This window comes from Oncorhynchus mykiss, chromosome 22, assembly GCF_013265735.2.
Source record: "Oncorhynchus mykiss isolate Arlee chromosome 22, USDA_OmykA_1.1, whole genome shotgun sequence".
NCBI lineage: Eukaryota > Metazoa > Chordata > Actinopteri > Salmoniformes > Salmonidae > Oncorhynchus > Oncorhynchus mykiss.
This window is the reverse complement of record NC_048586.1, coordinates 17260974-17283790: the sequence shown is the minus strand read 5'-3', so window position 1 is coordinate 17283790 and position 22817 is coordinate 17260974. Positions and strand designations below refer to the sequence as shown.

Here is a 22817-nt window from a genome sequence, read left to right as displayed (position 1 = left end):
TGGTTGATGATTAGTGCTCAGACTCCAAATGCTGGCTATCTAGCTGTCAGTCTGGCCATTCTGAAGAGTCAGTCAGTCAGTCTGGCCACCCTGGAGCAGCAGAGGGCCCTCTGGGTAAACAACAGCAGTCCCTGGTGATTAGTGAACTGAGGGGGCTGAGAGATTTGATCTAATCCCAGCCCCAGACTCCAAACAGACGCAATGCTGCTAAGCCTTTTATTTTTTTAACTCCTCTCCGGGCATCTGCAGGGCATCATGGCTGACACAAGGGGGTAGTGTTCCGCAACTCCATCAAACATGCCTGAGAAAAACAGAGGACTAAAATGGAAAAACTAAAAAGATGCCACATGCATAAAACACACGCTGTGTACAATTTGGGAAAGGAGAAAAATACTAAATAGAAGCCGTAAAACCAATGACAACACATTTTGTTGTTAGTTAAAGTCCCTGTTTAGTGGGAGGGCAGATCTGGGCTGTTCTGTTGAAGGGGGGAATTCAGCCACAGCATTACCACAATAACCACATTTTTAGGCATCCAGGGCTACTGGGGGAGGTGTTTTAGGGAAATGTATTTTTCTTTTTTACTGTCACCATGGTTTATAATAACTTTTATCCGGGTTGCTGCCAAGCACTTTTTAATTATACTGAAACAAAAAAAAACATTACGCAGCAGCATATTTGGGGTTTACACTGCCAAGTGCTCTGATGGGCTTTGAAAAATATCTAGAAATAGATCCAACATCAGCAATTCCTCTAGCGCACCTCAGCCCATCAGTGTTATCAGTGAGACTGGTCTCCCCAATGGAAACAGTCAGCCTGTTTAGGGTTTTCCTTAAAGTTTTTAATTTAAAAAATAGATGGGATTGGTCTGGGTCTTCAGGTGGGTGGACTGCTGAAATTAATCAAACAAATGCTGATTAGAGATGCTAAGCTCAAAGCATTATTTCACTAGAGTAGCCAACATACTTGCAAACAAAACGGGCCATTTTGTTGAAATCATGTGTATCTGTGAAACACATGTGCTCAATATGCTCTGGTAAAACAATGGGCATATTCTCCATCACAGTGGTGGAACAAATTATTTCATTCCCAATTCCCACACAGGAATGTAATCCTGACAGGGTTGATATAGGTCTACTACATGTGCATGACTACCTAGCACAAATTCAGACACAAAATGGTCTTCGGGCTCAACATAATGACAGTTTGAGAGTGTATAAATGGTGTTCAGTACTGGACTGCGTGGATTGGAAACATACTATCCACAGCTCCCCGACGAGCCCAGGCCTGGCATGCTCTTATTGTAGGGTAGCAATGTCCCAAAATTCCCTGGTTTTCCAGAATTCCTGGTTAGAAGAAGCCCGGGAACAGGAGGGAATAAGCAGGTAATCCAACCAGGATTTCCGGGAAATCTGGTAATTTTGGGAAAGTGACCAGCATTTTGCAACCCTAATGACCATGTCTTCCTCACCGCCAGTGTGCTCTCCCCCACGTTGGAGGCGATGAGGCCGTCTATGGTGCCGTACTCAGCTTCTCGGGCCGTCAGCCTCTCCATCTGGTTCTGGTGGATGCGTCTGAACACCAGGATGGCGATGCCAGAGAGGACGACCAGCACGATGACCGGAGCCACGATGACGATGGCCAGTGTCGTCAAGCTGTAGTTGGGCAGGTTGCTTGCTACGAGGATGAGAAAGAGGTTTAGGTTTATTTGAACATCCTGGTACGTATTGTATGTAGAAACATAAATAATGCGATGTCATACAATATATAAAAACGCATTCAAAAAGATATGATCTGCCTAAATATATGGGAAACAGACAAGGAAGAGGGTGTTTTTTGTTGTTGTCCCTGCACTACTGTCCAAGTCAGAGACAATTAAGCAATAAGGCACGAGGGGGTTTGGTATATGGCCAAGGGCTGTTCTTGAGCACGACAACAACGCGGAGTGCCTGAATACAAGCCCTCAGCCGTGGTATATTTGCCATATACCACAAACCCTGAGGTGCCTTATTGCTTTTATAAACTGGTTACCAATATAATTAGAGCAGTAAAAATACATGTTGTCATACCCGTGGTATACGGACGGTGTGATATACCACAGCTGTCAGCCAATCAGCATTCAGGGCTCAAACCACCCAGTTTATTATAAAGTATATCACACATCATGCCAGAACCAGATGAAGACAAAATAAAATCTCCAGCAACATAATCGCCTTTAAACACGAACTACATTCAATCCAGTACCGTGTTTGGACAATGAATTTGAAATCTGCAGTACAACCAAGTTCCTCCTCCGTTCAGCTTAGCCAGGTGCCCAGCTGCCCCGGGGGATCAAAACACAGCGTTTACTAAAGCCCTAAGCTTTGGGAGGCATCATTCAAGGAGAGGCGATGATAATTAGGCATGTTAAAGAACACGTTCTCTCCCTCCTCCCCCGTCCGCCTGCCTGCTCTGCCTGGACCAAACAGACTGAGGAACCTGGCTCCAGGGTTGAGGGGGAGGCCAAGGTAAGAGCACACTGCAGCATATATCCACGGGTGGGATAGGCCACACATCAACAGGCTGCACCATCACCATGCCTGGAGATCTGACTACCACACACTCCAGGGAGAAAAAAACTGCCTAGCCCTCAGCACAGACAATGCTCCCTCTTTTCTCCCATGCATACTGAACTCTTTCTCCTTCTCATAGCACTCTTGGGGAGTGGAATTCAATGAAGCTCAACAAGCTCAGAATAGACAGTATAGAAAACAACAGATTTTAGACCGAAATGATGGCAGAGTGTCAATGTCTCAATGTTTTCTACTGTTCTTGTTAATGCAGAAACATAGTTTTTGGTAGATGCTAAGATCTTCTTGTGTGTTGTGTGTTTAACAAAAACAGGGACTAACCTCAAAGAAATAGATATTTAGGAAATAATTCATTTTTATACATACCTAGCATACTTTATTTTTTATTTTTTACTGTGGATAGGAGAGGAGAGTGAGTTTTAGAGAACAGAGCTATACATTTCATTCAGGCCGTATCCCAAATGACCCCCTATTCCCTGGTCAAAAGTAGTGCACAATGTAGGGTATAGGGTGCCAATTGGGACGCAGACACAGTGTCCTCTCCTTTCCCAGGGGGCTCCGCTCTACACTGCCTTACAGGTCTGTGTCAGACCGAGCAAACAATCTCAGAGAGGACATAGGAGGAAGTAGACCGTGACTAAACACAATTCTAATGTTTGTCTCTTTTTTTTCAGGCTGTCCCCTCCTCTGCTGTGGAGGTGCTCGGGGTGTAACCGCCACACAAGCCTGAAAAGCAGACCAACAGAGGACCATGCCGCAAACGACTATGGCAGACAATTTCATGCACCGCAGCATCGCGTCCTCGCTGGAGAATGGCCAAGTGGACACAATCAATAGAGCACCTGCCTCTTCACGTCAGTCAACCGATCACAGACAGCAGATCACTAAGAGTATATGGTGTTTTCTTCTTGGCAGTAATTCTAATCAAATGTTATTGGTCACACACATATTTAGCAGATGTTGTGGGTGTAGCGAAATGCTTGTGTTCCTAGCTCCAACAGTGTAGTAGAATCTAACAATTCACAGCAATACACACAAATCTAAAAGTATTAAAAATGGAAACGAATAAGTAAATATTAGATCGAGCAATGTCGGAGTGGCATTGACTAAAATACAGTAGAATACAATATATACATATGAGATGGGTAAAGCAATATGTAAACATTACTAAAGGGACGAGGGTTCCATTATTAAACTGGCCAGTGATTCCATGTCTATTTATATAGGGCAGCAGCCTCCAAGGTACAGGGATGACTAGCTGGGTGGTAGCCGGCTAGTGATGGCTATTTAACAGTGATGGCCTTGAGATGTAAGCTGTTTTTCAGTCTCTCGGTCCCAGCTTTGATGCACCTGTACTGACCTCACCTTCTGGATGATAGCAGGGTGATCAGCCCGTGGCTCGGGTGGTTGATGTCCTTGATTATCTTTTTGGCCTTCCTGTGACATCGGGTCTGTAGATGTCCCGGAGGGCAGGCTGTGTGCCCCCGGTGACCGCACCACCCTCTGGAGAGCCCTGCGGTTGCGGGTGGTGCAGTTGCTGTACCAGACAGTGATACAGCCCGACAGGATGCTGTCAATGGTGCATCTAAACCTTTCTGAGGGTCTTAAGGGCCAAGCCGCATTTCTTCATCCTCCTGAGGTTGAAGAGGCACTGTTGCGCCTTCTTCACCACACTGTCTGTGTGGGTGGATCGTTTCAGATTGTCAGTGATGTGTACGCCGAGGAACTTGAAGCTTTCCACCTTCTCTACTGCGGTCCCGTTGATGTGGATAGGGGCCTCACAAGGGTGCGTGCTCAGCCCCCTCCTGTACGCCCTGTTCACCCTGTTGTACGCCCTAGCTCCCTCTGCTGTTTCCTGAAGTCCACAATCAGCTCCTTTGTTTTGTTGATGTTGAGGGATAGGTTATTTTCCTGTCCCCGCTCTACCAGGGCCCTCACCTCCTCCCTGTAGGCGGTCTCGTCATTGTTGGTAATCAGGCCTACTACTGTTGTGTCGTCTGCAAACTTGATGATTGAGTTGGATGCGTGCGTGGCCACGCAGTCGTGGGTGAACATGGCGTACAGGAGGGGGCTTACCACGCACCCTTGTGAGGCCCCAGTGTTGAAGATCAGCGAAGTGGAGATGTTGTTTCCTACCTTCCTGACGGGCCGCTCCCCAGGTAGTGAAGTCCAGGACCTAGTAGCACACGGTGGGGCTCAGACCCAGGGCCCCGAGCTTAATGATGAGCTTGGAGGGTACTATGGTGTTGAAGGCTGAGGTATAGTCAATGAACAGCATTCTGAAGTTGGTATTCCTCTTGTCCAGATGGGATAGGGCAGTATGCAGTGCAATGGCGATTGCAACGTATGTGGATCTATTGGGGCAGTAAGCAAATTGAAGTGGGTCTAGGGTGTCAGACAAGGTAGAGGTGTTATGATCCTTAACTAGCCTTTCAAATCACTTCATGATGACAGGAGTGAGTGCTACGCGGCGATAGTAATTTTGTTCAGTTTCAAGTGCCCCCACCAAAACTGACAGACCAGGCAAGTAGACATTAATCACAGAGGCAACAAACAGACATAAGATAACCCTGAAGGAGCTGCAAAGCTCCACAGAGGAGATTTGAGAATCTGTCCATAGGACTTAAGCCGTACATGCCACAGAGCTGGGCTTTACAGAAGAGTGGCAAGAAAAAAGCCATTGCCTAAAGAAGAAAATAAGCAAACACGTTTGGTGTTTGCCAAAAAGGAATTTGGGAGACTCCCCAAATATATGGAAGAAGGTACTCTGGTCAGATGAGGCTAAATTTGAGCTTTTTGGCCATCAAGGAAAATGCTATGTCTGGCGCAAACCCAACACCTCATCACCCTGAGATGTTTTTTCCATCAGCGGGGACTGGGAAACTAGTCAAAATTGAAGGAATGATGGATGGTGCTAAATACAGGGAAATTCTTGATGGGAACCTGTTTCAGCCTTCCAGAGACTTGACACTGGGACGGAGGTTCACCTTCCAGCAGGACAATGACCCTAAGCATACTGCTAAAGCAACACTCAAATGGTTTATTAAGGGGAAACTTTTACATGTCTTGGAATGGCCTAGTCAAGTTCTGCCTTGAGGAATGGGCAAAAATGCCAGTGGCTAGATGTGCCAAGCTTATAGAGACATACCCCAAGAGACTTGCAGCTGTAATTGCTGCAAAAGGTGGCTCTACAAAGTATCGACTTTGGCGGGGTGAATAGTTATGCACGCTCAAGTTATTTATTTTTGGTCTTAATTCTTGTTCGTTTCATAATAATAGATATTTTGCATCTTCAAAGTGATAGGCATGTTGTAAATCAAATGATACAACCCCCCGAAAAATATATTTTAATTCCAGGTAGTAACGCAACAAAATAGGAAAAACGCCAAGGGGGTGAATACTTCTGCAAGCCACTGTACCTTTGCTTTCTTGGGTACAGGAACGATGGTGGACATCGTGAAGCAAGTGGGGACAGCAGACGGGGAAAGGGAGAGAATTAATATGTCCGTAAACACTCCAGCCAGCTGGTCTGCGCATGCTCTGAGGACACGGCTAAGGATGTCATCTGGGCCAGCAGCCTTGCGAGGGTTAACGCGCCTAAAATGTCTTACTCACGTTGGCCTTATACAGGTTCAAAATAGCAGACACGGACATGCACCTAAACTGGAACGCAGTGGCTGTAAAGTAACATGCTATACATGACGTCAGAGCTCAAGGTCTCGCTTCACAGCGCAGTATGGGTTTTGATTGACAGCAGTTCTGAACTTGAACACCACTCGCTACAAGATGTTTCCGCCCCATTTCTGCTGCTAAATGGGCAACTTTTGCAAATGTTTTGTTTTCTGAGTAAGGGAAATACTGCAAATAAAAGAGGACTAGATGTATTTTGTAAGATGAGACGTTGAGGATTATAATAATTACCGATTTGATGTCATATAAGCAAGCCAAACAGCCGTTAGTCCAAACGTGAAATTCACATTTCCATATCACACAACTCATGTAATATACCGTGTGAACGTTTACAATCACTATGTTTGATGTACAGTTACAAGATGGCATCATACCCTGGGTGGTTCTGAATAGAATGTAGCCTATGTTTGTATTGTAAAGAAATCTGGCAGAGAACAGGCATCTGAATGCAGTCTACTCTATTTCGCACCACAGGAAGGTGTTTGAGGGGAGGACGGATCATAATAATGTCCGGAACGGCGCAAATGGAATGGCATCAAACACCTGGAAACCATGTGTTTGATGCATTTGATGCCATTCCACTGATTCCGCTCCAGTCAGTACCCCCGAACCCATCCTCCCCAATTAAGGTGCCACCAACCTCCTGTGATCCGCACCAAAATGACGATCTGCTTCTCTGAATTGCCTTTTGAAAACTACGATTATATTTTGTAATTTAGCTAGGGATGTTGACAATAGAACACGTTTTCAAATCATGCCCACCCGACCAGGCTGCGATTTATAAATGAACTGTTTTTTGGAATGTGTAAAACAACAGTAATTGTGTAGAGGCGGGGATGCAGGGCTGTGTTCCAAAGAAAACAACTACAAGTCTGCTTGCTATAGTTCCTCAACGGCACAGCTAGGCGAGCTCAAAATAGCACCTTATCGTTGAAGACTCTTCTTTGAGTGATAAAAAAAATGCAATGAAATCACGTAGGAACTGTGTACATTTTGGAGATGTGTGGGGCCACTTGGAGACACCAGTTAGACCTCTCACTCAAATCCTTAACATTTTTTTGTTTTAATGGTTTATGCACCTACACCAAATTGTCCAATGTTATCATGATACTGAACGTATCCAGAGTATTTTCAGGTTTCGATATCAACAAACACGGCAGTAACTAAAAATGAACATAAAATCCAGTGTAATGTTTGGATTCAGTCTTTTGTCCGGTTAACTGTTTTGTTCTCATCTTTAGTCTAACAATTTCCCCATAATCTACAAACTGTTCCCTTTTGATTGCTACCATGGTTATGCATATGCTTTCCATATTTCTTCTGTAAGAAACATTGAAATGTAGCCCTATCCATATAGGCCAATACAAGGGGTGTAAGTGGTTAATTAATAACCTTGGTTTAAATGCAAATGTGCACCATATAGATTATGAATGAATGTGCACCATTGTGTGTGTCCCAAATACGGTGCCAAGTAGCCAGTGCATTAACTTACCGATAACAGGCAGCTCCACAGTGATGTTCATGTTACACAGGTGGCCCTGGCAGCACTCCACGATCTGGTCGCGGGAAGGCGGCGTCTTGCAGGTCATTCTGCTCTGCTCGTACACCTTGAAGCAGCCCTTCTGGTAGACCAGGGCTCCGTCGCTGACTGTCAGACTGGAGAAACAGTGCTGGCCCATGCAGCGCTGCCCGGTGGCACACGACCGCCCCTTGCACACGCACTCGTGCTCGCCGGCGGACTTCACTTTCTCCTCTGGACAGGAAACAGAATAGATAATTATTGCTCATGGAGTAGGGTGATGCTAGAGCTGCCCCAGTCAACTGGACGTGCTGTTATTGTGAAGTGGAAACGTCTAGGAGCAACAACAGCTCATTCGCGGAGTGGTAGGCCTCACAAGCTCACAGAACAGGACCGACAAGTGCTGAAGCGCATAAATATTGTCTGTTCTCGGTTGCAACACGTACTACCGAGTTCCAAACTGCCTCTGGAAGCAATGTCAGCACAAGAACTGTTCGTCGGGAGCTTCTTGAAAAGTGTTTCCAAGGCCGAGCAGCCGTACACAAGCCTAATATCACCAGGCACAATGCCAAGCGTCAACTGGAGTGGTGTAAAGCTCGCCGCCATTGGACTCTGGAGCAGTGGAAACGTGTTCTATGGAGTGATGAATCACGCTTCACCATCTGGCAGTCCAATGACAAATCTGGATTTGGCGGATGCCAGGAGAACGCTACCTGCTCCAATGCATAGCACCAACTGTAAAGTTTGGTGGAGGAGGGATAATGGTCTGGTGCCGTTTTTCATTGTTCAGGCCCCTTAGTTCCAGTGAAGGGAAGGGAAATCATACAATAACATTCTAGACTTTGTGGCAACAGTTTGGGGAAGGCCATTTCCTGTTTCAGTATGACAATGCGCCGTGCATAAAGCGAGGTCCATACAGAAATGTTTTGTGAGATCGGTGTGGAAGAACTTGACTGGCCTGCACAGAGCCCTGACCTCAATCCCATCGAACACCTTTGGGGTGAATTAGAATGCCGACTGCGAGCCAGGCTGAATCGCCCAACATCAGTGCCAGACCTCACTAATACTCTTGTGGCTGAATGGAAGCAAGTCCCCGCAGCAATGTTCCATCATCTAGTGGAAAGCCTTCCCAGGAGAGTGGAGGCAGTTATAGCAGCAAGGGGGGGAACAACTCCATATTAATGCCCATGATTATGGAATGAGATGTTCGACGAACAAGTGTCCACATACTTTTGGTCGTGTAGTGCATCTTCGTAAATATGAATCACCTCTGATATGCAAACCTATCTTCTTAAAAAAAATAAGTTGCAAGTAATATATACAGTGGGGCAAGAAAGTATTTAGTCAGCCACCAATTCTTCATGTTCTCCCACTTAAAAAGATGAGAGGCCTGTAATTTTCATCACTGGTACACTTCAACTATGACAGACAAAATGAGAAAACAAATCCAGAAAATCACATTGTAGGATTTTTAATGAATGTATTTGCAAATTATGGTGGAAAATAAGTATTTGGTCAATAACAAAAGTTTCTCAATACTTTGTTATATACCCTTTGTTGGCAATGACAGAGGTCAAATGTTTTCTGTAAGTCTTCACAAGGTTTTCACACACTGTTGCTGGTATTTTGGCCCATTCCTCCATGCAGATCTCCTCTAGAGCAGTGATGTTTTGGGGCTGTTGCTGGGCAACACGGACTTTCAACTCCCTCCAAAGATACGGGGTCGAGATCTGGATCTGGAGACAGGCTAGGCCACTCCAGGACCATGAAATACTTCTTACGAAGCCACTCCTTCGTTGCCCGGGCGGTGTGTTTGGGATCATTGTCATGCTGAAAGACCCAGCCACGTTTAATCTTCAATGCCCTTGCTGATGGAAGGAGGTTTTCACTCAAAATCTCACGATACATGGCCCCATTCATTCTTTCTTTCTTTTACACGGATCAGTCGTCCTGTTCCCTTTGCAGAAAAACAGCCCCAAAGCATGATGTTTCCACCCCCATGCTTCACACTAGGTATGGTGTTCTTTGGATGCAACTCAGCATTCTTTGTCCTCCAAACACGACGAGTTGAGTTTTTACCAAAAAGTTATATTTTGGTTTCATCCTACCATATGACATTCTCCCAATCTTCTTCTGGATCATCCAAATGCTCTCTAGCAAACTTCAGACAGGCCTGGACATGTACTGGCTTAAGCAGGGGGACACGTCTGGCTGGCACTGCAGGATTTGAGTCCCTGGCGGCGTAGTGTGTTACTGATGGTAGGCTTTGTTACTTTGGTCCCAGCTCTCTGCAGGTCATTTACTAGGTTCCCCCCCGTGTGGGTCTGGGATTTTTGCTCACTGTTCATGTGATCATTTTGACCCCAGGGGGTGAGATCTTGCATGGAGCCCCAGACCGAGGGAGATTATCAGTGGTCTTGTATGTCTTCCATTCCCTAATAATTGCTCCCACAGTTGATTTCTTCAAACCAAGCTGCTTACCTATTGCAGATTCAGTCTTCCCAGCCTGGTGCAGGTCTACAATTTTGTTTCTGGTGTCCTTTGACAGCTCTTTGGTCTAGGCCATAGTGGAGTTTGGAGTGTGACTGTTTGAGGTTGTGGACAGGTGTCTTTTATACTGATAACAAGTTCAAACAGGTGCCATTAATACAGGTAACAAGTGGAAGACAGAGGAGCCTCTTAAAGAAGAAGTTACAGGTCTGTGAGAGCCAGAAATCTTGCTTGTTTATAGGTGACCAAATACTTATTTTCCACCATAATTTGCAAATAAATTCATTAAAAATCCTACAATGTGAATTTCTGGGTTTTTTTTCTTCTCATTTTGTTTGTCATAGTTGAAGTGTACCTATGATGAAAACTACAGGCCTCTCATCTTTTTAAGTGGGAGAACTTGCACAATTGGTGGCTGACAATACTTTTTTGCCCCACTGTATTTATTTAAAAACTACAATAAGTGAGAGATGAAGCTTCAAGTGAGGGCAAGATTAGGAAAAATTATTGAAATTATTTCAGTGAAACCAGGGTAGTGCGTTACCTTTTGCTGGTGCTTCCACGGTGACGTTCATGTTACACAGGTGCCCCTGGCAACACTTGACTATGTGGCTGGGAGAGGGAGGGGTGGCGCAGGTGGCTCTCCCCTGGTCGTCATCCTGAAGGCAGCCCTTCTGGTGACCCACATACCCGTCACTGATCTTCACAGAGGAGAAACACCGCTGGCCTGTACAGCGCTCGCTGCCCTCACATGACCGTCCCTCACACACACACTCATCGTCTTGCAAGGCAAGTGCCACTTCCTCATCTGTTCAATAAGAGAGGCCAGACAAATCCATGAAACCTTTTAATTCTCATTCATTTAAACAAATATAACGACTCTTTAGGTAGTTTTGTTTATGGAAGCATTTCACTAATGTACCCAAATGGCCTACACGCAAATGAAAAACTAAATGTAAATGTGTTATTAACTAAATCATTGTGCAAAGTGGTGATGTGCTGCCTAGGTAGGTAGATATATGATGTGGTAATGTGAGTGACTCAGCATGCTGATATTGCTTAGCCTACATTGAGGGAGGGATAAAAGCGTGAGTGTAATGATTTCAATGAAAACAGTGCGGTCACCTCTCTCTGGGTCTGCCACTGTGACATTCATGTTACAAAGGTCGCCATGGCAGCACTCCACAGTCAAGTTATGGGACGGGGGACTTCCGCAGCTTATGGACCCTTCGTCACGCCCCACAATGCACCCCTTCCGTCGGAAGAACGTGGCGTTCTGGATGGAGACGGCCGTGGCGTTCTGGATGGAGACGGCCGAGAAGCACTGCTGGCCAATACAACGCTCTCCGCTGTCGCATGATGGCCCGTCGCAAACACACTCATAGTCGCTCACGCTGCCCTTATCTGCACAGTCATTAGACCAGACAGACATTCATTTCAAACTCAAACAACATCACAACACATACTGATGGACAGAACTGAAAAGAAACACATTTAAACACCAAAGGCATAAAATACGCAGACATTCGGCATTGTTAAAACTTCTTCGGGATCGGTGTCCCTTCAATGGGACGATTGAGCTAACATAGGCTAATGTGATTAGCATGAGGTTGTCAGTAACAAGAACATTTCCCAAGACATAGACATATCTGATATTGGCAGAAATGTTTAATTCTTGTTAATCTAACTACACTGTCAAATGTACAGTAGCTGTTACAATGAAAGAATACCATGCTATTTTTTGAGGAGAGTGCACAAGTTTGAACATGAAAAGTTATTAATAAACAAATTTGGCACATTTGGGCAGTCTTGATACAACATTTTGAACAGAAATGCAATGGTTCATTGGATTAGTCTAAAACTTTGCACATGTACTGCTTCCATCTAGTGGCCAAAATCTAAACATTATTATACATTATGGTCTTTCACTTGCATTTCAAAGATGGTACAAAAAAAATACAAAAGAACGTTTTCTTTCTTTCTTTGTATTATCTTTTACCAGATCTATTGTGTTATATTCTCCTACATTACTTTCACATTTCCACAAACTTCAAAGTGTTTCCTTTCAAATGGTACCAAGAATATGCATATCCTTGCTACAGGCGGTTAGATTTGGGTATGTAATTTTAGGCGAAAATTGAAAAAAGGGGACGGATCCTTAAGAGGATTTATTAATATGTGAATATTGTGGTCATATTAGTGTAGGAGATTTGCTATGTTCAACCTCCCTCATTCTTATAATGAGCGTGTCATCATTTAGCTGCTACACTACAGTAGGCGATGCAGAATAATAAGTATCCCCAGCCAGCCAACCAGTGACAGTGAGAAATCCTCAGTTCTCCCAGAGCACAGTCTGCGAGCCTGTCACTGCAGTTGTTAAAAAAAAGGCTGTGAGACAGCGGGGGGGGGGGGGGGAGAGACAAAGCACGCCCTTGACAGAAAAATGTAAACTCACTACGCAGATTCGAAGCCGTGTACTTGGCCGAATGTATGGGGAATGGTACCGAATGCGTGTAATCTCTGAAGCAGCTACCTAATGTACCGAAAACTCTTTATTTGTGAGAATAAACAGGTTTTTTAAATTTATTTTTTAAGGTGTCAAATTCTTACCTTCCACACTGGAAGAGGGTAAAACCAGAAGTATGAAGACCAGAATAAACATGTCATCTAACATCGTAGACCTGGAAGAGACAGAAGTTGTGATTAGACGACCAGATGACATTGGAATGCCGTGTTCACTAAACATAGACATTCAAAATAGCTTACAATTTAGAAAGACAAGATACATACATTTATTTGTGTCACATCATTTGACAAATCAGCGTCTATGTAAATGCCTTTGCTATGTCCACTAAAACGATTTCAAGCCACTGGCTGTGACAGGATAAAAGGATGGAAAGAGAGGGGGGGTGTTGATCTAAGAGCACCATCATAATGGCATTTTTACTCAAAGAGAAAGACCTTTCCTTGTTTTCAATAAAGAGTCAACACCAACTTTAAAATGCTCAAGTAAAGTGGGTCTCATGCCTTCCTGTTGTCCTGGCAACAAGGTGTTGAGTGGCAAGCAATGGGGAGACTGGTGCGCTCCTATTGGCTAAGCTGTAGAGAGAGCGAGAGAGACAGCCTTCTTGACAGCAAGGGGAGCAGACAGACGCGGCAGGAGAACGAGGAGGACCGGAGAAGGGCACAGCAGGGAGCACCAATGTGGGAGCCCAAATAGAAAGATTTCAAATGAGGAGGCTGGGTCTTTAAAACCTTCTATATGTGTCTTTAGGCACATCGACATACATGTACATTGACGTCGGCTTGATTTCGGCTGTGATCCGTCCGATTCAAGCAGAGCCCACCGCACTCTACAGCAACACATCCGTACTCCATTAAAACAGGATGCATGTTTTACAAATCTATTCCTGTACCAATTCCACACCGATAAGATTTGATGCGGGAGGATATCTCCCTCCAATCCCGCCACCTTTTCCCCATGCAGCGTGTTTACGACATACTAAGCCCGGGCTGATCGTTATCTTGGCAGTGTGTGTCTGCCCACTGATAAATATCCCAGTGGTGTATTCCCAGAGCCTTTGTGCCCGCTTCCAGACATAATTGTTAGCATTACCCCAACACCGCCTGTATGGCCCGGCTCACACAGACCACATGCTGCTCCTTTAATCAGAGCACAAAACAGAGGCAGCCACTGAGAGATAATCAGGGGCTCTGTGCAGAGTGGGGACAGGGAGGGGTCAGGAGGACCGAGGGGGGCACCCATGTATGGCCAGGGGGCAACGAGAGGGCAGGGGGACAAGGGGGGGGGGCCTGAGGAGGAATGGAGGGTGGCAGATGGATAGGGGGCCGCACAATTAACGAGGACTGGGCACAGACTGGCAAGGGAGGACAATGAGGGGCTAGGTCAGTTAAGGTGGACGGCATACTTTGGTTAGGGTCTGGTTAAGGTCGCTAAATTACGGTAACGTTTCCAAAATTCACAGGTTTTCCAAAAAAATCCTTGTTGGAAGATTCTGATGTGCATATTCCCTCCTGATTGCAGGAATTTTGGAGAAAGTTAATAGAATTCTGCAACCCTAGTTGGAGGTGAGAACACACACAGTGCAACAACATATAGGGATGCATAGCATGACACAGATCTCCTCAACACCCTGATACAGAATGCTGTCCTCCAGGCACCTAATATCCATCCCTGACAAATCAATATATCACCTCAATTATCTGCCCAGTGAACCTCAGCCACTTCATCTGCTCAATCAAAATCAAAACAAAATGTTTAAAAATATATTTAAAAATCACTGACAGTCTGCAGTCTGCATTCATACAAAGACGAGAATGCGACCACATCCTTTTTGTTTGAGGATAGCCTAACTTTTGCAGCATATCAAAAAGGCAGAAACACGATCGCCATCTTACGAGGACAGCGAGCAGCAATGCCTGTGTTGAATAACAAACCGGGTCGTGCAAGGCAGAGGCAGACTGATCTGATGCAGTATTTGTGTTGAGGGATTAACATGTGCTCCTCCTGATATTGGAGACCTCAGAGTAGGTCCTCAGAGAGAGAGAGAGAGAGAGAGAAACAAGGCCAGCAGCATCTGCAGAACACGTTGCGCGAAGCATAGAGAGGTAGGTTTTTCCCAGAGTTGTGTGCCTGTGCTGGGCTGTGATTATGCTCCCTCTGTCCCTGCATATTGAATTCTCTGGCAGTCCCCTGGCTGCAGTGAGTTCACAGAGCTGACATCCTGACAGGGGGTGTGCCGCTTCACCCCCCCCCCCCCACCCCACCCCAGTCTCAGGGAGGGAGGTCAGGCAGTTCTCATTGGTTGCCATTTTCTGTGTATCTTGAGCTAGTATCACTGTAATACAGTCAGCCAAGGGAAGGATGAAAACATAAGAGGGAGATCAAATACCGATCGGCCACTAAAGTACATAAGCAGAGAGGATTGGAAGGCGTGGTGTTGGTAGTGGAAAGGCTTTGCTGTTGTCCAAGGACCAAGTGGGACCAAACAAAAATGTGGCCAAATTGTGGTTGAGGCAGTTTGAAAAATAATCAGGTTTCATGCAGTCCTTCTCATCTCTCTAAAACGATCCTGAAACGATTCAAAGTCCCTGCTCCTTCAAAAGCTCACATTTGCATCAAAATGAACATTTCAGTGTTGACTGTTGAGCCACTTGCACGCCCCAGATATTTGGATGGATTCTTCCTCTTTCACCCAACCGTCATGATTTAATCACGCGTGGTTGCGATATGCTTAGATCGTGCTCAGGTAACGAACGATTGGTGCGATGCAGTGTAGAACCTTATATTTTGTCTGATGTGAGATGTCTGGTCCTCCCAGACCCGGTGTGTGTGTGACGCTGCATGGGCCTGGGAGCCCTAGCAGGAGCTGCTGAGTCATCGTGCTGCCGAGCTGGGAGACAGGAGGTAGAATCTGTGTCTGAGCTGGTGCTGGCATAGTTACCATGGCACAAATAGGCCCAGCACCAGGGGAGCCGCAGGGAGGGAGAACTGGGCATAGCCGACCAAGTCTGGCCTGCTCCGGAGCCCATGCCTCTACATAACATGTCCCCGTCCCACTCACCAAAGAGTACGACACCAGAGAGACGGAGATGGCCCGCTCCAAGGTGAGCGTGGGTGTGACACAGACAGCGCCGAGGGCGAATTAGCCCTCGGTCTGTCTGTGCTCACCTGGCATTCACACAGCAGACCAGATCAAAGGGGCAGCCTCTGCTTGCAGCCAAACAGCCAAGTGAATCAGGATGAACAAAGTCAAGCTGACATAGGATCGCAGTGTTTATTTGGTTGTTTACAAGACCTGTCTGGAAACTCTCAAAGAGAGAGAACCAAAAATAGCCTTGGTTAGACAGGTGCAGCTACGGCAAATATAAATACTATAGGTTATTTGGGGGAAAGGCGTCTCTCATAACTGCACAACAGACTGCAGCCCACGACTGGTTGTGACATGCAGAATGCCATACAAAACACAAAACAATTGCCCATTCAAATTGAAAACGGTGTGACTTCAACACACACAGGATGTTTTTTAGATGTGTTGAGTATTAGTGTACTAGGAGCAGGGAAGAAAATGTCCTTGCTTCCAGTTGAGCAGCAGAGAATGGCTCCTGTTAACTTGGAAGTGTAGTGCTTAAAACCAAGAACGACTTCTGTCGCACCCAGGCCCTGCTGTTCAACTCATCCAATGGCTAATCAACATTCTTTCAGCATTCAGCTATGCAACTTAAAAAATTACAATTTTAATCATGAATTTATGCCACATTTGGGACATTTAGGGACATTGCACTTCGAGAACGTGTCATCCTACAACAAAAACACAAACAAAAGAAGAAAAGAAATGTACAGATGAGCTTTTACAGAGCAAGTCAAAAATAATTCTGGGACTGAAAACAACTCGGCCATGATAGTTAATTACAGCGTGCTAGACAGCTAACAACTGGGGGTTGCCATAATCACACTAAATCTGAAAAACTCATTAACCTATGGAAGGTCTGCTCCACCCTTGCCAGGGGCCTCATCAAATGGGAGATTAAAAGAGATAAAGGGAAAAGCCCACAGGCAGCCCTCCGTGGCCCTACCCCATTCAGTTCATTCTGGCCCTGCCGGAGCTATCGTTCCTTTCTCTCTCTAGGACTTCAACTCAGCAGCCGACTCTCTCACAATGTAAGGAATGTAATCGAATGCAAAATGGCCCTTTTCTTGTAAAATCACAATACTGACACTCCTGTCCTGGTAAGAGGCGAGCGAGCGCAGCAGGTTTGGTTCCAGGATACGGTGCAAGAAAGGGTCATTTCTGACTGACACACACACACAGGGGCCCATGTACTAGATCATTTAAAATCAAGAGCTGTATTTCCTTTCAGCAGTACTATTCCCCCCATCATTTTGGCTTGGACAACGCCCAGAGAGACCCTCCTGAAACCATTTTGCCTTAGATGACCTACTCATCACAAAGTAAAATTGGGCGGCAGGTAGCCTAGTGGTTAGAGCGTTGGACTTGTTGCAAGATCGAATCCCGAGCTGACAAGGTACAAATCTGTCGTTCTTCCCCTGAATAAGGAAGTTAACCCAATGATCCTAGGCCGTCATTGAAAATAAGAGTTTGTTCTTAACTGCCTGGTTAAATAAAAGGTTTTTTAAAAAATGAAGTTTGATTTCTTATCAGACAACTCATGATACCCTGGGATGGTGTTGGCAGAGTCTACTGATGTGGTCAGACAACCTTGTTCACTTTGAAATTACATTGGGAGTGAGGAGATGGGAAACAGATTGCTACAGCAAAGCAAGTGTTTTGATTCCATCGAATGCAGCAGAGGATCTTCAGCCTCAACCGCTAACACGTTGCACAGGTGAGACGCGAGAGCAAGAAAGAAAACAATTAACGACTGCACCACCACAGAAGCTCTCAAATGTCCTAAAACCCCAAGCAACGAGAACTCCAGAACAATTAAATAAAAGTGCTCTGTGCTACAGAGATGAATCAAGGGTAATTATTCAAGAACAAAGTTTATAGCTTCGAGAAGACATTCAAGACAAGAAGTCAGCATATTGCACCGGGCAGCCGTCACCATGGCACTGCGGAGTTCATTGTAGGACCACCATCACAACACTCGCCACGGCCAATTCAAACACTGTCTTTATGACCTTTAGCAATGTTTGCAGAAAGTGGAATGCACAAACATTCTCCCTCCGATTGACCCTCTGACAAAGATCGGTGTGCTGGAGCGTCAGGGCCCTCCGAGAGCACCCTGATTTGTACCACCTCTTCTCCACCGTCAGACCTGATTGGTCACATTGGGCTCGCGGACAAAGAATCAAGTGGGCTACGAGAGGAGAAACCTCTTATTAAAAAAATACTCTAAAATTACAGTATGGAAGCAACATGAAGAATCGTAGGCGACATCACCAAGCAGAGGGAATTTCAATACGTTTCTATTGACTTTATGTCCTGTGGCAGAAAGTGAGCTTCGCCGTTGAGAGCGGGTTTAACAAGACCAGTCCCCCAAGCCACACACACACACACACACACACCACGCCCTCCATGTCTACCTGTCAGCGTGAGTCTTCCCACGCTGGCTCAGTACCACACAGCACTACTGCAGCTGGACCATCACAGTCGCACCCTCCTGTCAATGGAAACTTTATGACCAGGTATTCCTGATAGTCAATTGCTCCTTCAATTACAGAGGATAGGTGACGGGACAGTATAATTGGATCTCCTCTCTCAGTGATCTTGAAGCACACAAAAGTGGCACTGTTCAATAGCATTATCCAGGGCTCTTTTTTTGGTTCTCCCTACAAGGGTCATGTGCGTGCCTAAGTTGAAAAAAAAGTAGGTGTACACAAAAATGAAGGAGAACAAAGAAAAATATTTTTGCTAATACAACTAGAATCCTTCATTTTTTTCCTAGGCACCCTAGCACTCTTTAAATTGAAATTCCAGGTCACACAGCAAAATATTTAGGCACATATGCAAGTCAAATGGTGGCACTGTAGATGCCTGTTGTCTTGGTTATGAGGTTTTAATAATTTGGGAACATAACGTCATTACAGGTGAGAGTGACAGATTTGGGGTCTATTTACTTTCTAAAATATTTAGTGTTTGGCCTCCATCAGACGCTTCACCTAGCTTCCTCACAAGGCCATGGAGAGACAACTAACAGCACACAACAGACAAGGAGGTCCAAGTTGAACTGCAGCACAGCACATCAAACACACGTTTGATATTAGCGAGTGTGACTAATGCTAGTCTTGAGACGTAAATCCGGGAAACATATTTGTTTGCAAGAGGAGAGGCTAGGGTTCTCAAACTCGTGTACTATGATACTTCGGAGTATTTACACACCATGCCAAAAATGGCTGCCTCGGTTTTATCTTCTACTACCGGCTCGTTACATACTGTAGGTATTAGGACAGATCCCACAAAATCGTACGTATAGGCCTTACTCTAACACTGCTCATTTAAAACTTTCCAAAACACAGACTTAACTTTTAAAACATATCATATCACATCACTTTTACAATCAAACATATCAAGGGATCGATCAAACAGAGGTCCCTGCTCAATCACACGCCGTCCGCGCTGCGAGCGAGCGTCGCATAACAAATGTACACATACACGTTAATCATTTCACCCCCGTCGCTCGCACGCGTGAACGAGTGTCTGCGTAGCCCAGAACTAAAATAGAACTCGGTTCTAATTTCAGATGCTCCACGCGCTGCAAACCCCCCTCCTTATTGGATATCAGGTAGTTACAAACACACGTGGATGCTTGAAAAACAAACAAGGAGAGGTTAAAAGACAACTAAAAACTAAATAGGTTTCCCTTTTTAAACGGTGGATTAAATCGTCAGAGTAGAGAAAGTCAATTTTGATTGACTCGGTAGGGTGTCCAATCAAAAAGGCATATTTAAAATATGTTAATTATGTAGATAATCTAAGAAAAACAAATGGTCCAAACTTCATGACTCTATCATAATCCGTTCAAAAGTTATTGGAGTTTTTAACCCTTGTAGGATGGCCAAAATTAGGCTGACTAAATCAATGGAAGCTAGAGGGGGGGGTACAAGAATTGCACAGCGCCGTGTCAGTCAGGCTGAACAATGAGAACATTTTCAGGGTCTGCTGAGCACAAAACTTGAATGTTGTGAAAATTCTGTACAACTTCCAGCGCACGTTTACTGTGAACACTGAGGCCGTACCCTCTGTTATAACAGTGGCTAAGTAGGCTACTGTGGCTATTTTATCATAATGTAGACCTATCAGAGTGGCCTACCATCAAAAACAAAATGGAGAAAACGCATCCCATAACATTTTAACATGGAAATAGCTGTTCTATCATTCAGCCTATAGGGTCAGCCAATGTGTGGTGTTCAATGTAGGCCTACATCCAATGAGACTTTTGAAAAAAAACAAAAACATGCAGAGCTTGACATTATGCTCTTTATCCACTTGTCCTTCAGACAAGGAGGTGACTGAAAATGGTGTTGTGTTGTTTGATGCAAGAAAACACTTTACAAAATAAAATGCATTATTATTCCCATACCATTATTACAGAGAATCAAACAAATGATGCTGCCCTCTGCCTATTGGCTACTTAGCTTCTAAAAGCCTGTCTCAAAATACAACACTGCCCCTTTAAGACATAAAAAGCTCTTTACTGGACTCTCTTTTCGAAGATGTCTAGAAATGTACATGGTTTGTGCTATTGTAGGAAGCAATCCCTCCCCTATTACTGACTACAAATTATCTATAGCTGGGCTCATAACTCACTAACTAGCAAAGGATATATAACAACAATTTACACAGATGGCTACATGTAGCTCTCGCTTTGATCTGACAACAAGCTCATCTACTCATGACCACAGCTGTAAACACAGTCGGGTCGAAGTAAATGGCACAGATCCATATATGGCAATGGTCAATTTGCATATAGGCCTATTGCAGCACTGATTGGTTATGAGATTCTAGTTTTCCCTGTTAACACTATCAACGGTTCCCTTCGCTGTGGCAATTGTGATCAAATCAACGCTATATTAGCCACTTTCAATGCAACATACGGAAACAAAAGGAACTATAAAATGTCAACAAAGCACTGAGCATACCACTAGCTTTGTATTTTCAAAGCCTTTTACATTTAACTCAGCTCGTGTCTTGCTAATTCAGCTTTTTGCGACCCGCAGAAACTACTTTGAAGATGACCCCCACAAAAGTCTCCAAAGGTTGCACCGTTCTGTCAACAGAGCTCGGTGATCATTATTGGATGTATTAGATTACAAAAATTAGACTTATTGGATATACTGTTAAAGTATTGTTAGAGAAATACCCCCACTGAACTATTTAGAACATGAATAATCAATATTTGTCTTCGTAAAATGTTTAACATAAGGAACTGACATTTCATCAACCAATGCGCATTCTCACCCCCTCGGGGTAGAGTGGGAAGACACCCTAGACTCCAGGTCAAACTTCTACAAAGAACCAGCTAAAAAGAGGACAATATGCATGTCAAGTAAAATAACAACCCAATGTTAATCTCCCAGGACAAACTAGCTTGCAACAGCTAGCGATCTTTAAATGTCCAAGAATGTTTCATGCGATTCGACAAATTAATATACTGTATGTTCAGAGTTGGATTTGATATTTTAACCTGCGTGTCCTGATCGCATCAGGCGCGGATGGATAAAAATCAACATGTGCTCAATGGCGTGGATGGTGTAGTCCGCATGTTAGGGAATTGAACCTGCAATTACAATCCTTTAAAAAAAAGGCACACTATGCAAAAATCGCTCCGCCATTTTCTGGTTGTAAAATTCTAATAGTTCACCTAATTTCAGTTTATGACAAAACAAGCATCTAAACCACTGAAATATGTTTTCCATAACCACGGTTATTGTATTTTCAGCTGGTGTACAAAACACAAAAATAATAGTACGGGAAGCATAGAAATAGTGCACATCGAACAGATCTACCGCTTCTTAGACTTGCTTTCAATGAGAATGACAGATCAATGTAAATTTGGTTGGATCACCCCCCAAAAAAACATATTGCAGCTTTAATTCTATTAGTATTCTATATCCACTCCAAAGCCCAGGAATGGAGAGCAAGGAGAGGCAGAGAAACCAAACAGGGGGGGAAAGTTATGGCTCTAACAGCTGAGCAATAAGAGCACTGAAGTGAGTGAAGCGCTCATAAAATGTGTATTGCAGACTGTCTCCAGTGCAGTCTCGGGGTAATGGGAGAGTTATGAACACTGCGAGGAGCCAGGAACACTGCGGATCTGTGTCTGCTCTAGGCTGCGCAGACGGCAGACTCCCGTCTCCATTTGCACAGAGGATAGAAACAGAAATCAATAACCCAAAGAAAGGAGAGGCACCCGGCGGCAGGAGCAGACACACACAGCACACACACAGAAGTAGGACCAAAGTCTGGCTGGGGCACAGACATTCTCTGTCTGACTTCCTGTCTCGCACTGAGCCGAGGCTGCAGAGCCCGCCAGGCCCCAGACGACTAGGTTACACTCATCCTAATATGTTTCGGCTGCACAAGGCTTATGATTATTAAAGCCTCAAGGATTTCGACTAAAAATAACATGCAGACAGAGGCCACGTCCTAAAAAGCAGTAGACAGGGGTGACACAGGCCAAGCGACCAATATGCTGTGTTCCTCCTCAACCCCACTGCCTCCACAACTGTCAGGTCTACTGCTAATCCAAATAGAAAATTAAAAGCACAACTTACTCGCATGTCAGCGCCGGGCACACATGGTCAGCAGCGCCAGCCTCGCAGCTGATGGGTCCTTAAAGAGATTGCTACTCCGTTGCTGGAGTCTCTGCCAAGTCCTGCCCCCCCCACCCCACCCTCTCTCTGTCCCTCCCTCCCACACACGCACATTCATACACGCAGGTCCCTCCCTCCCACACACACACATTCATACACACAGGGATGCAACCAACCACACTCACAGTTACACACCTCTTCTCTTACCCTCCCAGGCTGATTTGAGACGGATCTACCTACACCACTGAGC

At 45.0% G+C, this 22817-nt stretch overlaps 1 protein-coding gene across 7 annotated transcripts in view; it reads right to left on the bottom strand.

Annotated features, from left to right (window-relative positions):
* The window catches only part of LOC110501518 (activin receptor type-1), a 35053-nt gene that overhangs the window by 7142 nt on the left and 5094 nt on the right, over positions 1–22817 (bottom strand). For 4 of the 7 annotated variants that reach the window (XM_021579157.2, XM_036958889.1, XM_021579159.2 and 1 more), the window contains 5 exons: positions 12880–12950; positions 11395–11673; positions 10814–11077; positions 7753–8013; positions 1472–1677 (listed from right to left, as the gene is read on the bottom strand). In XM_021579157.2, the coding sequence (XP_021434832.2) occupies positions 1472–1677; positions 7753–8013; positions 10814–11077; positions 11395–11673; positions 12880–12950 (1081 nt within the window). Of the gene's footprint in view, positions 1–1471; positions 1678–7752; positions 8014–10813; positions 11078–11394; positions 11674–12879; positions 12951–13059; positions 13254–22528; positions 22592–22817 lie in introns of those variants that run through there. The other 3 variants (XM_036958891.1, XM_021579158.2, XM_036958892.1) reach the window with 3 other exon arrangements.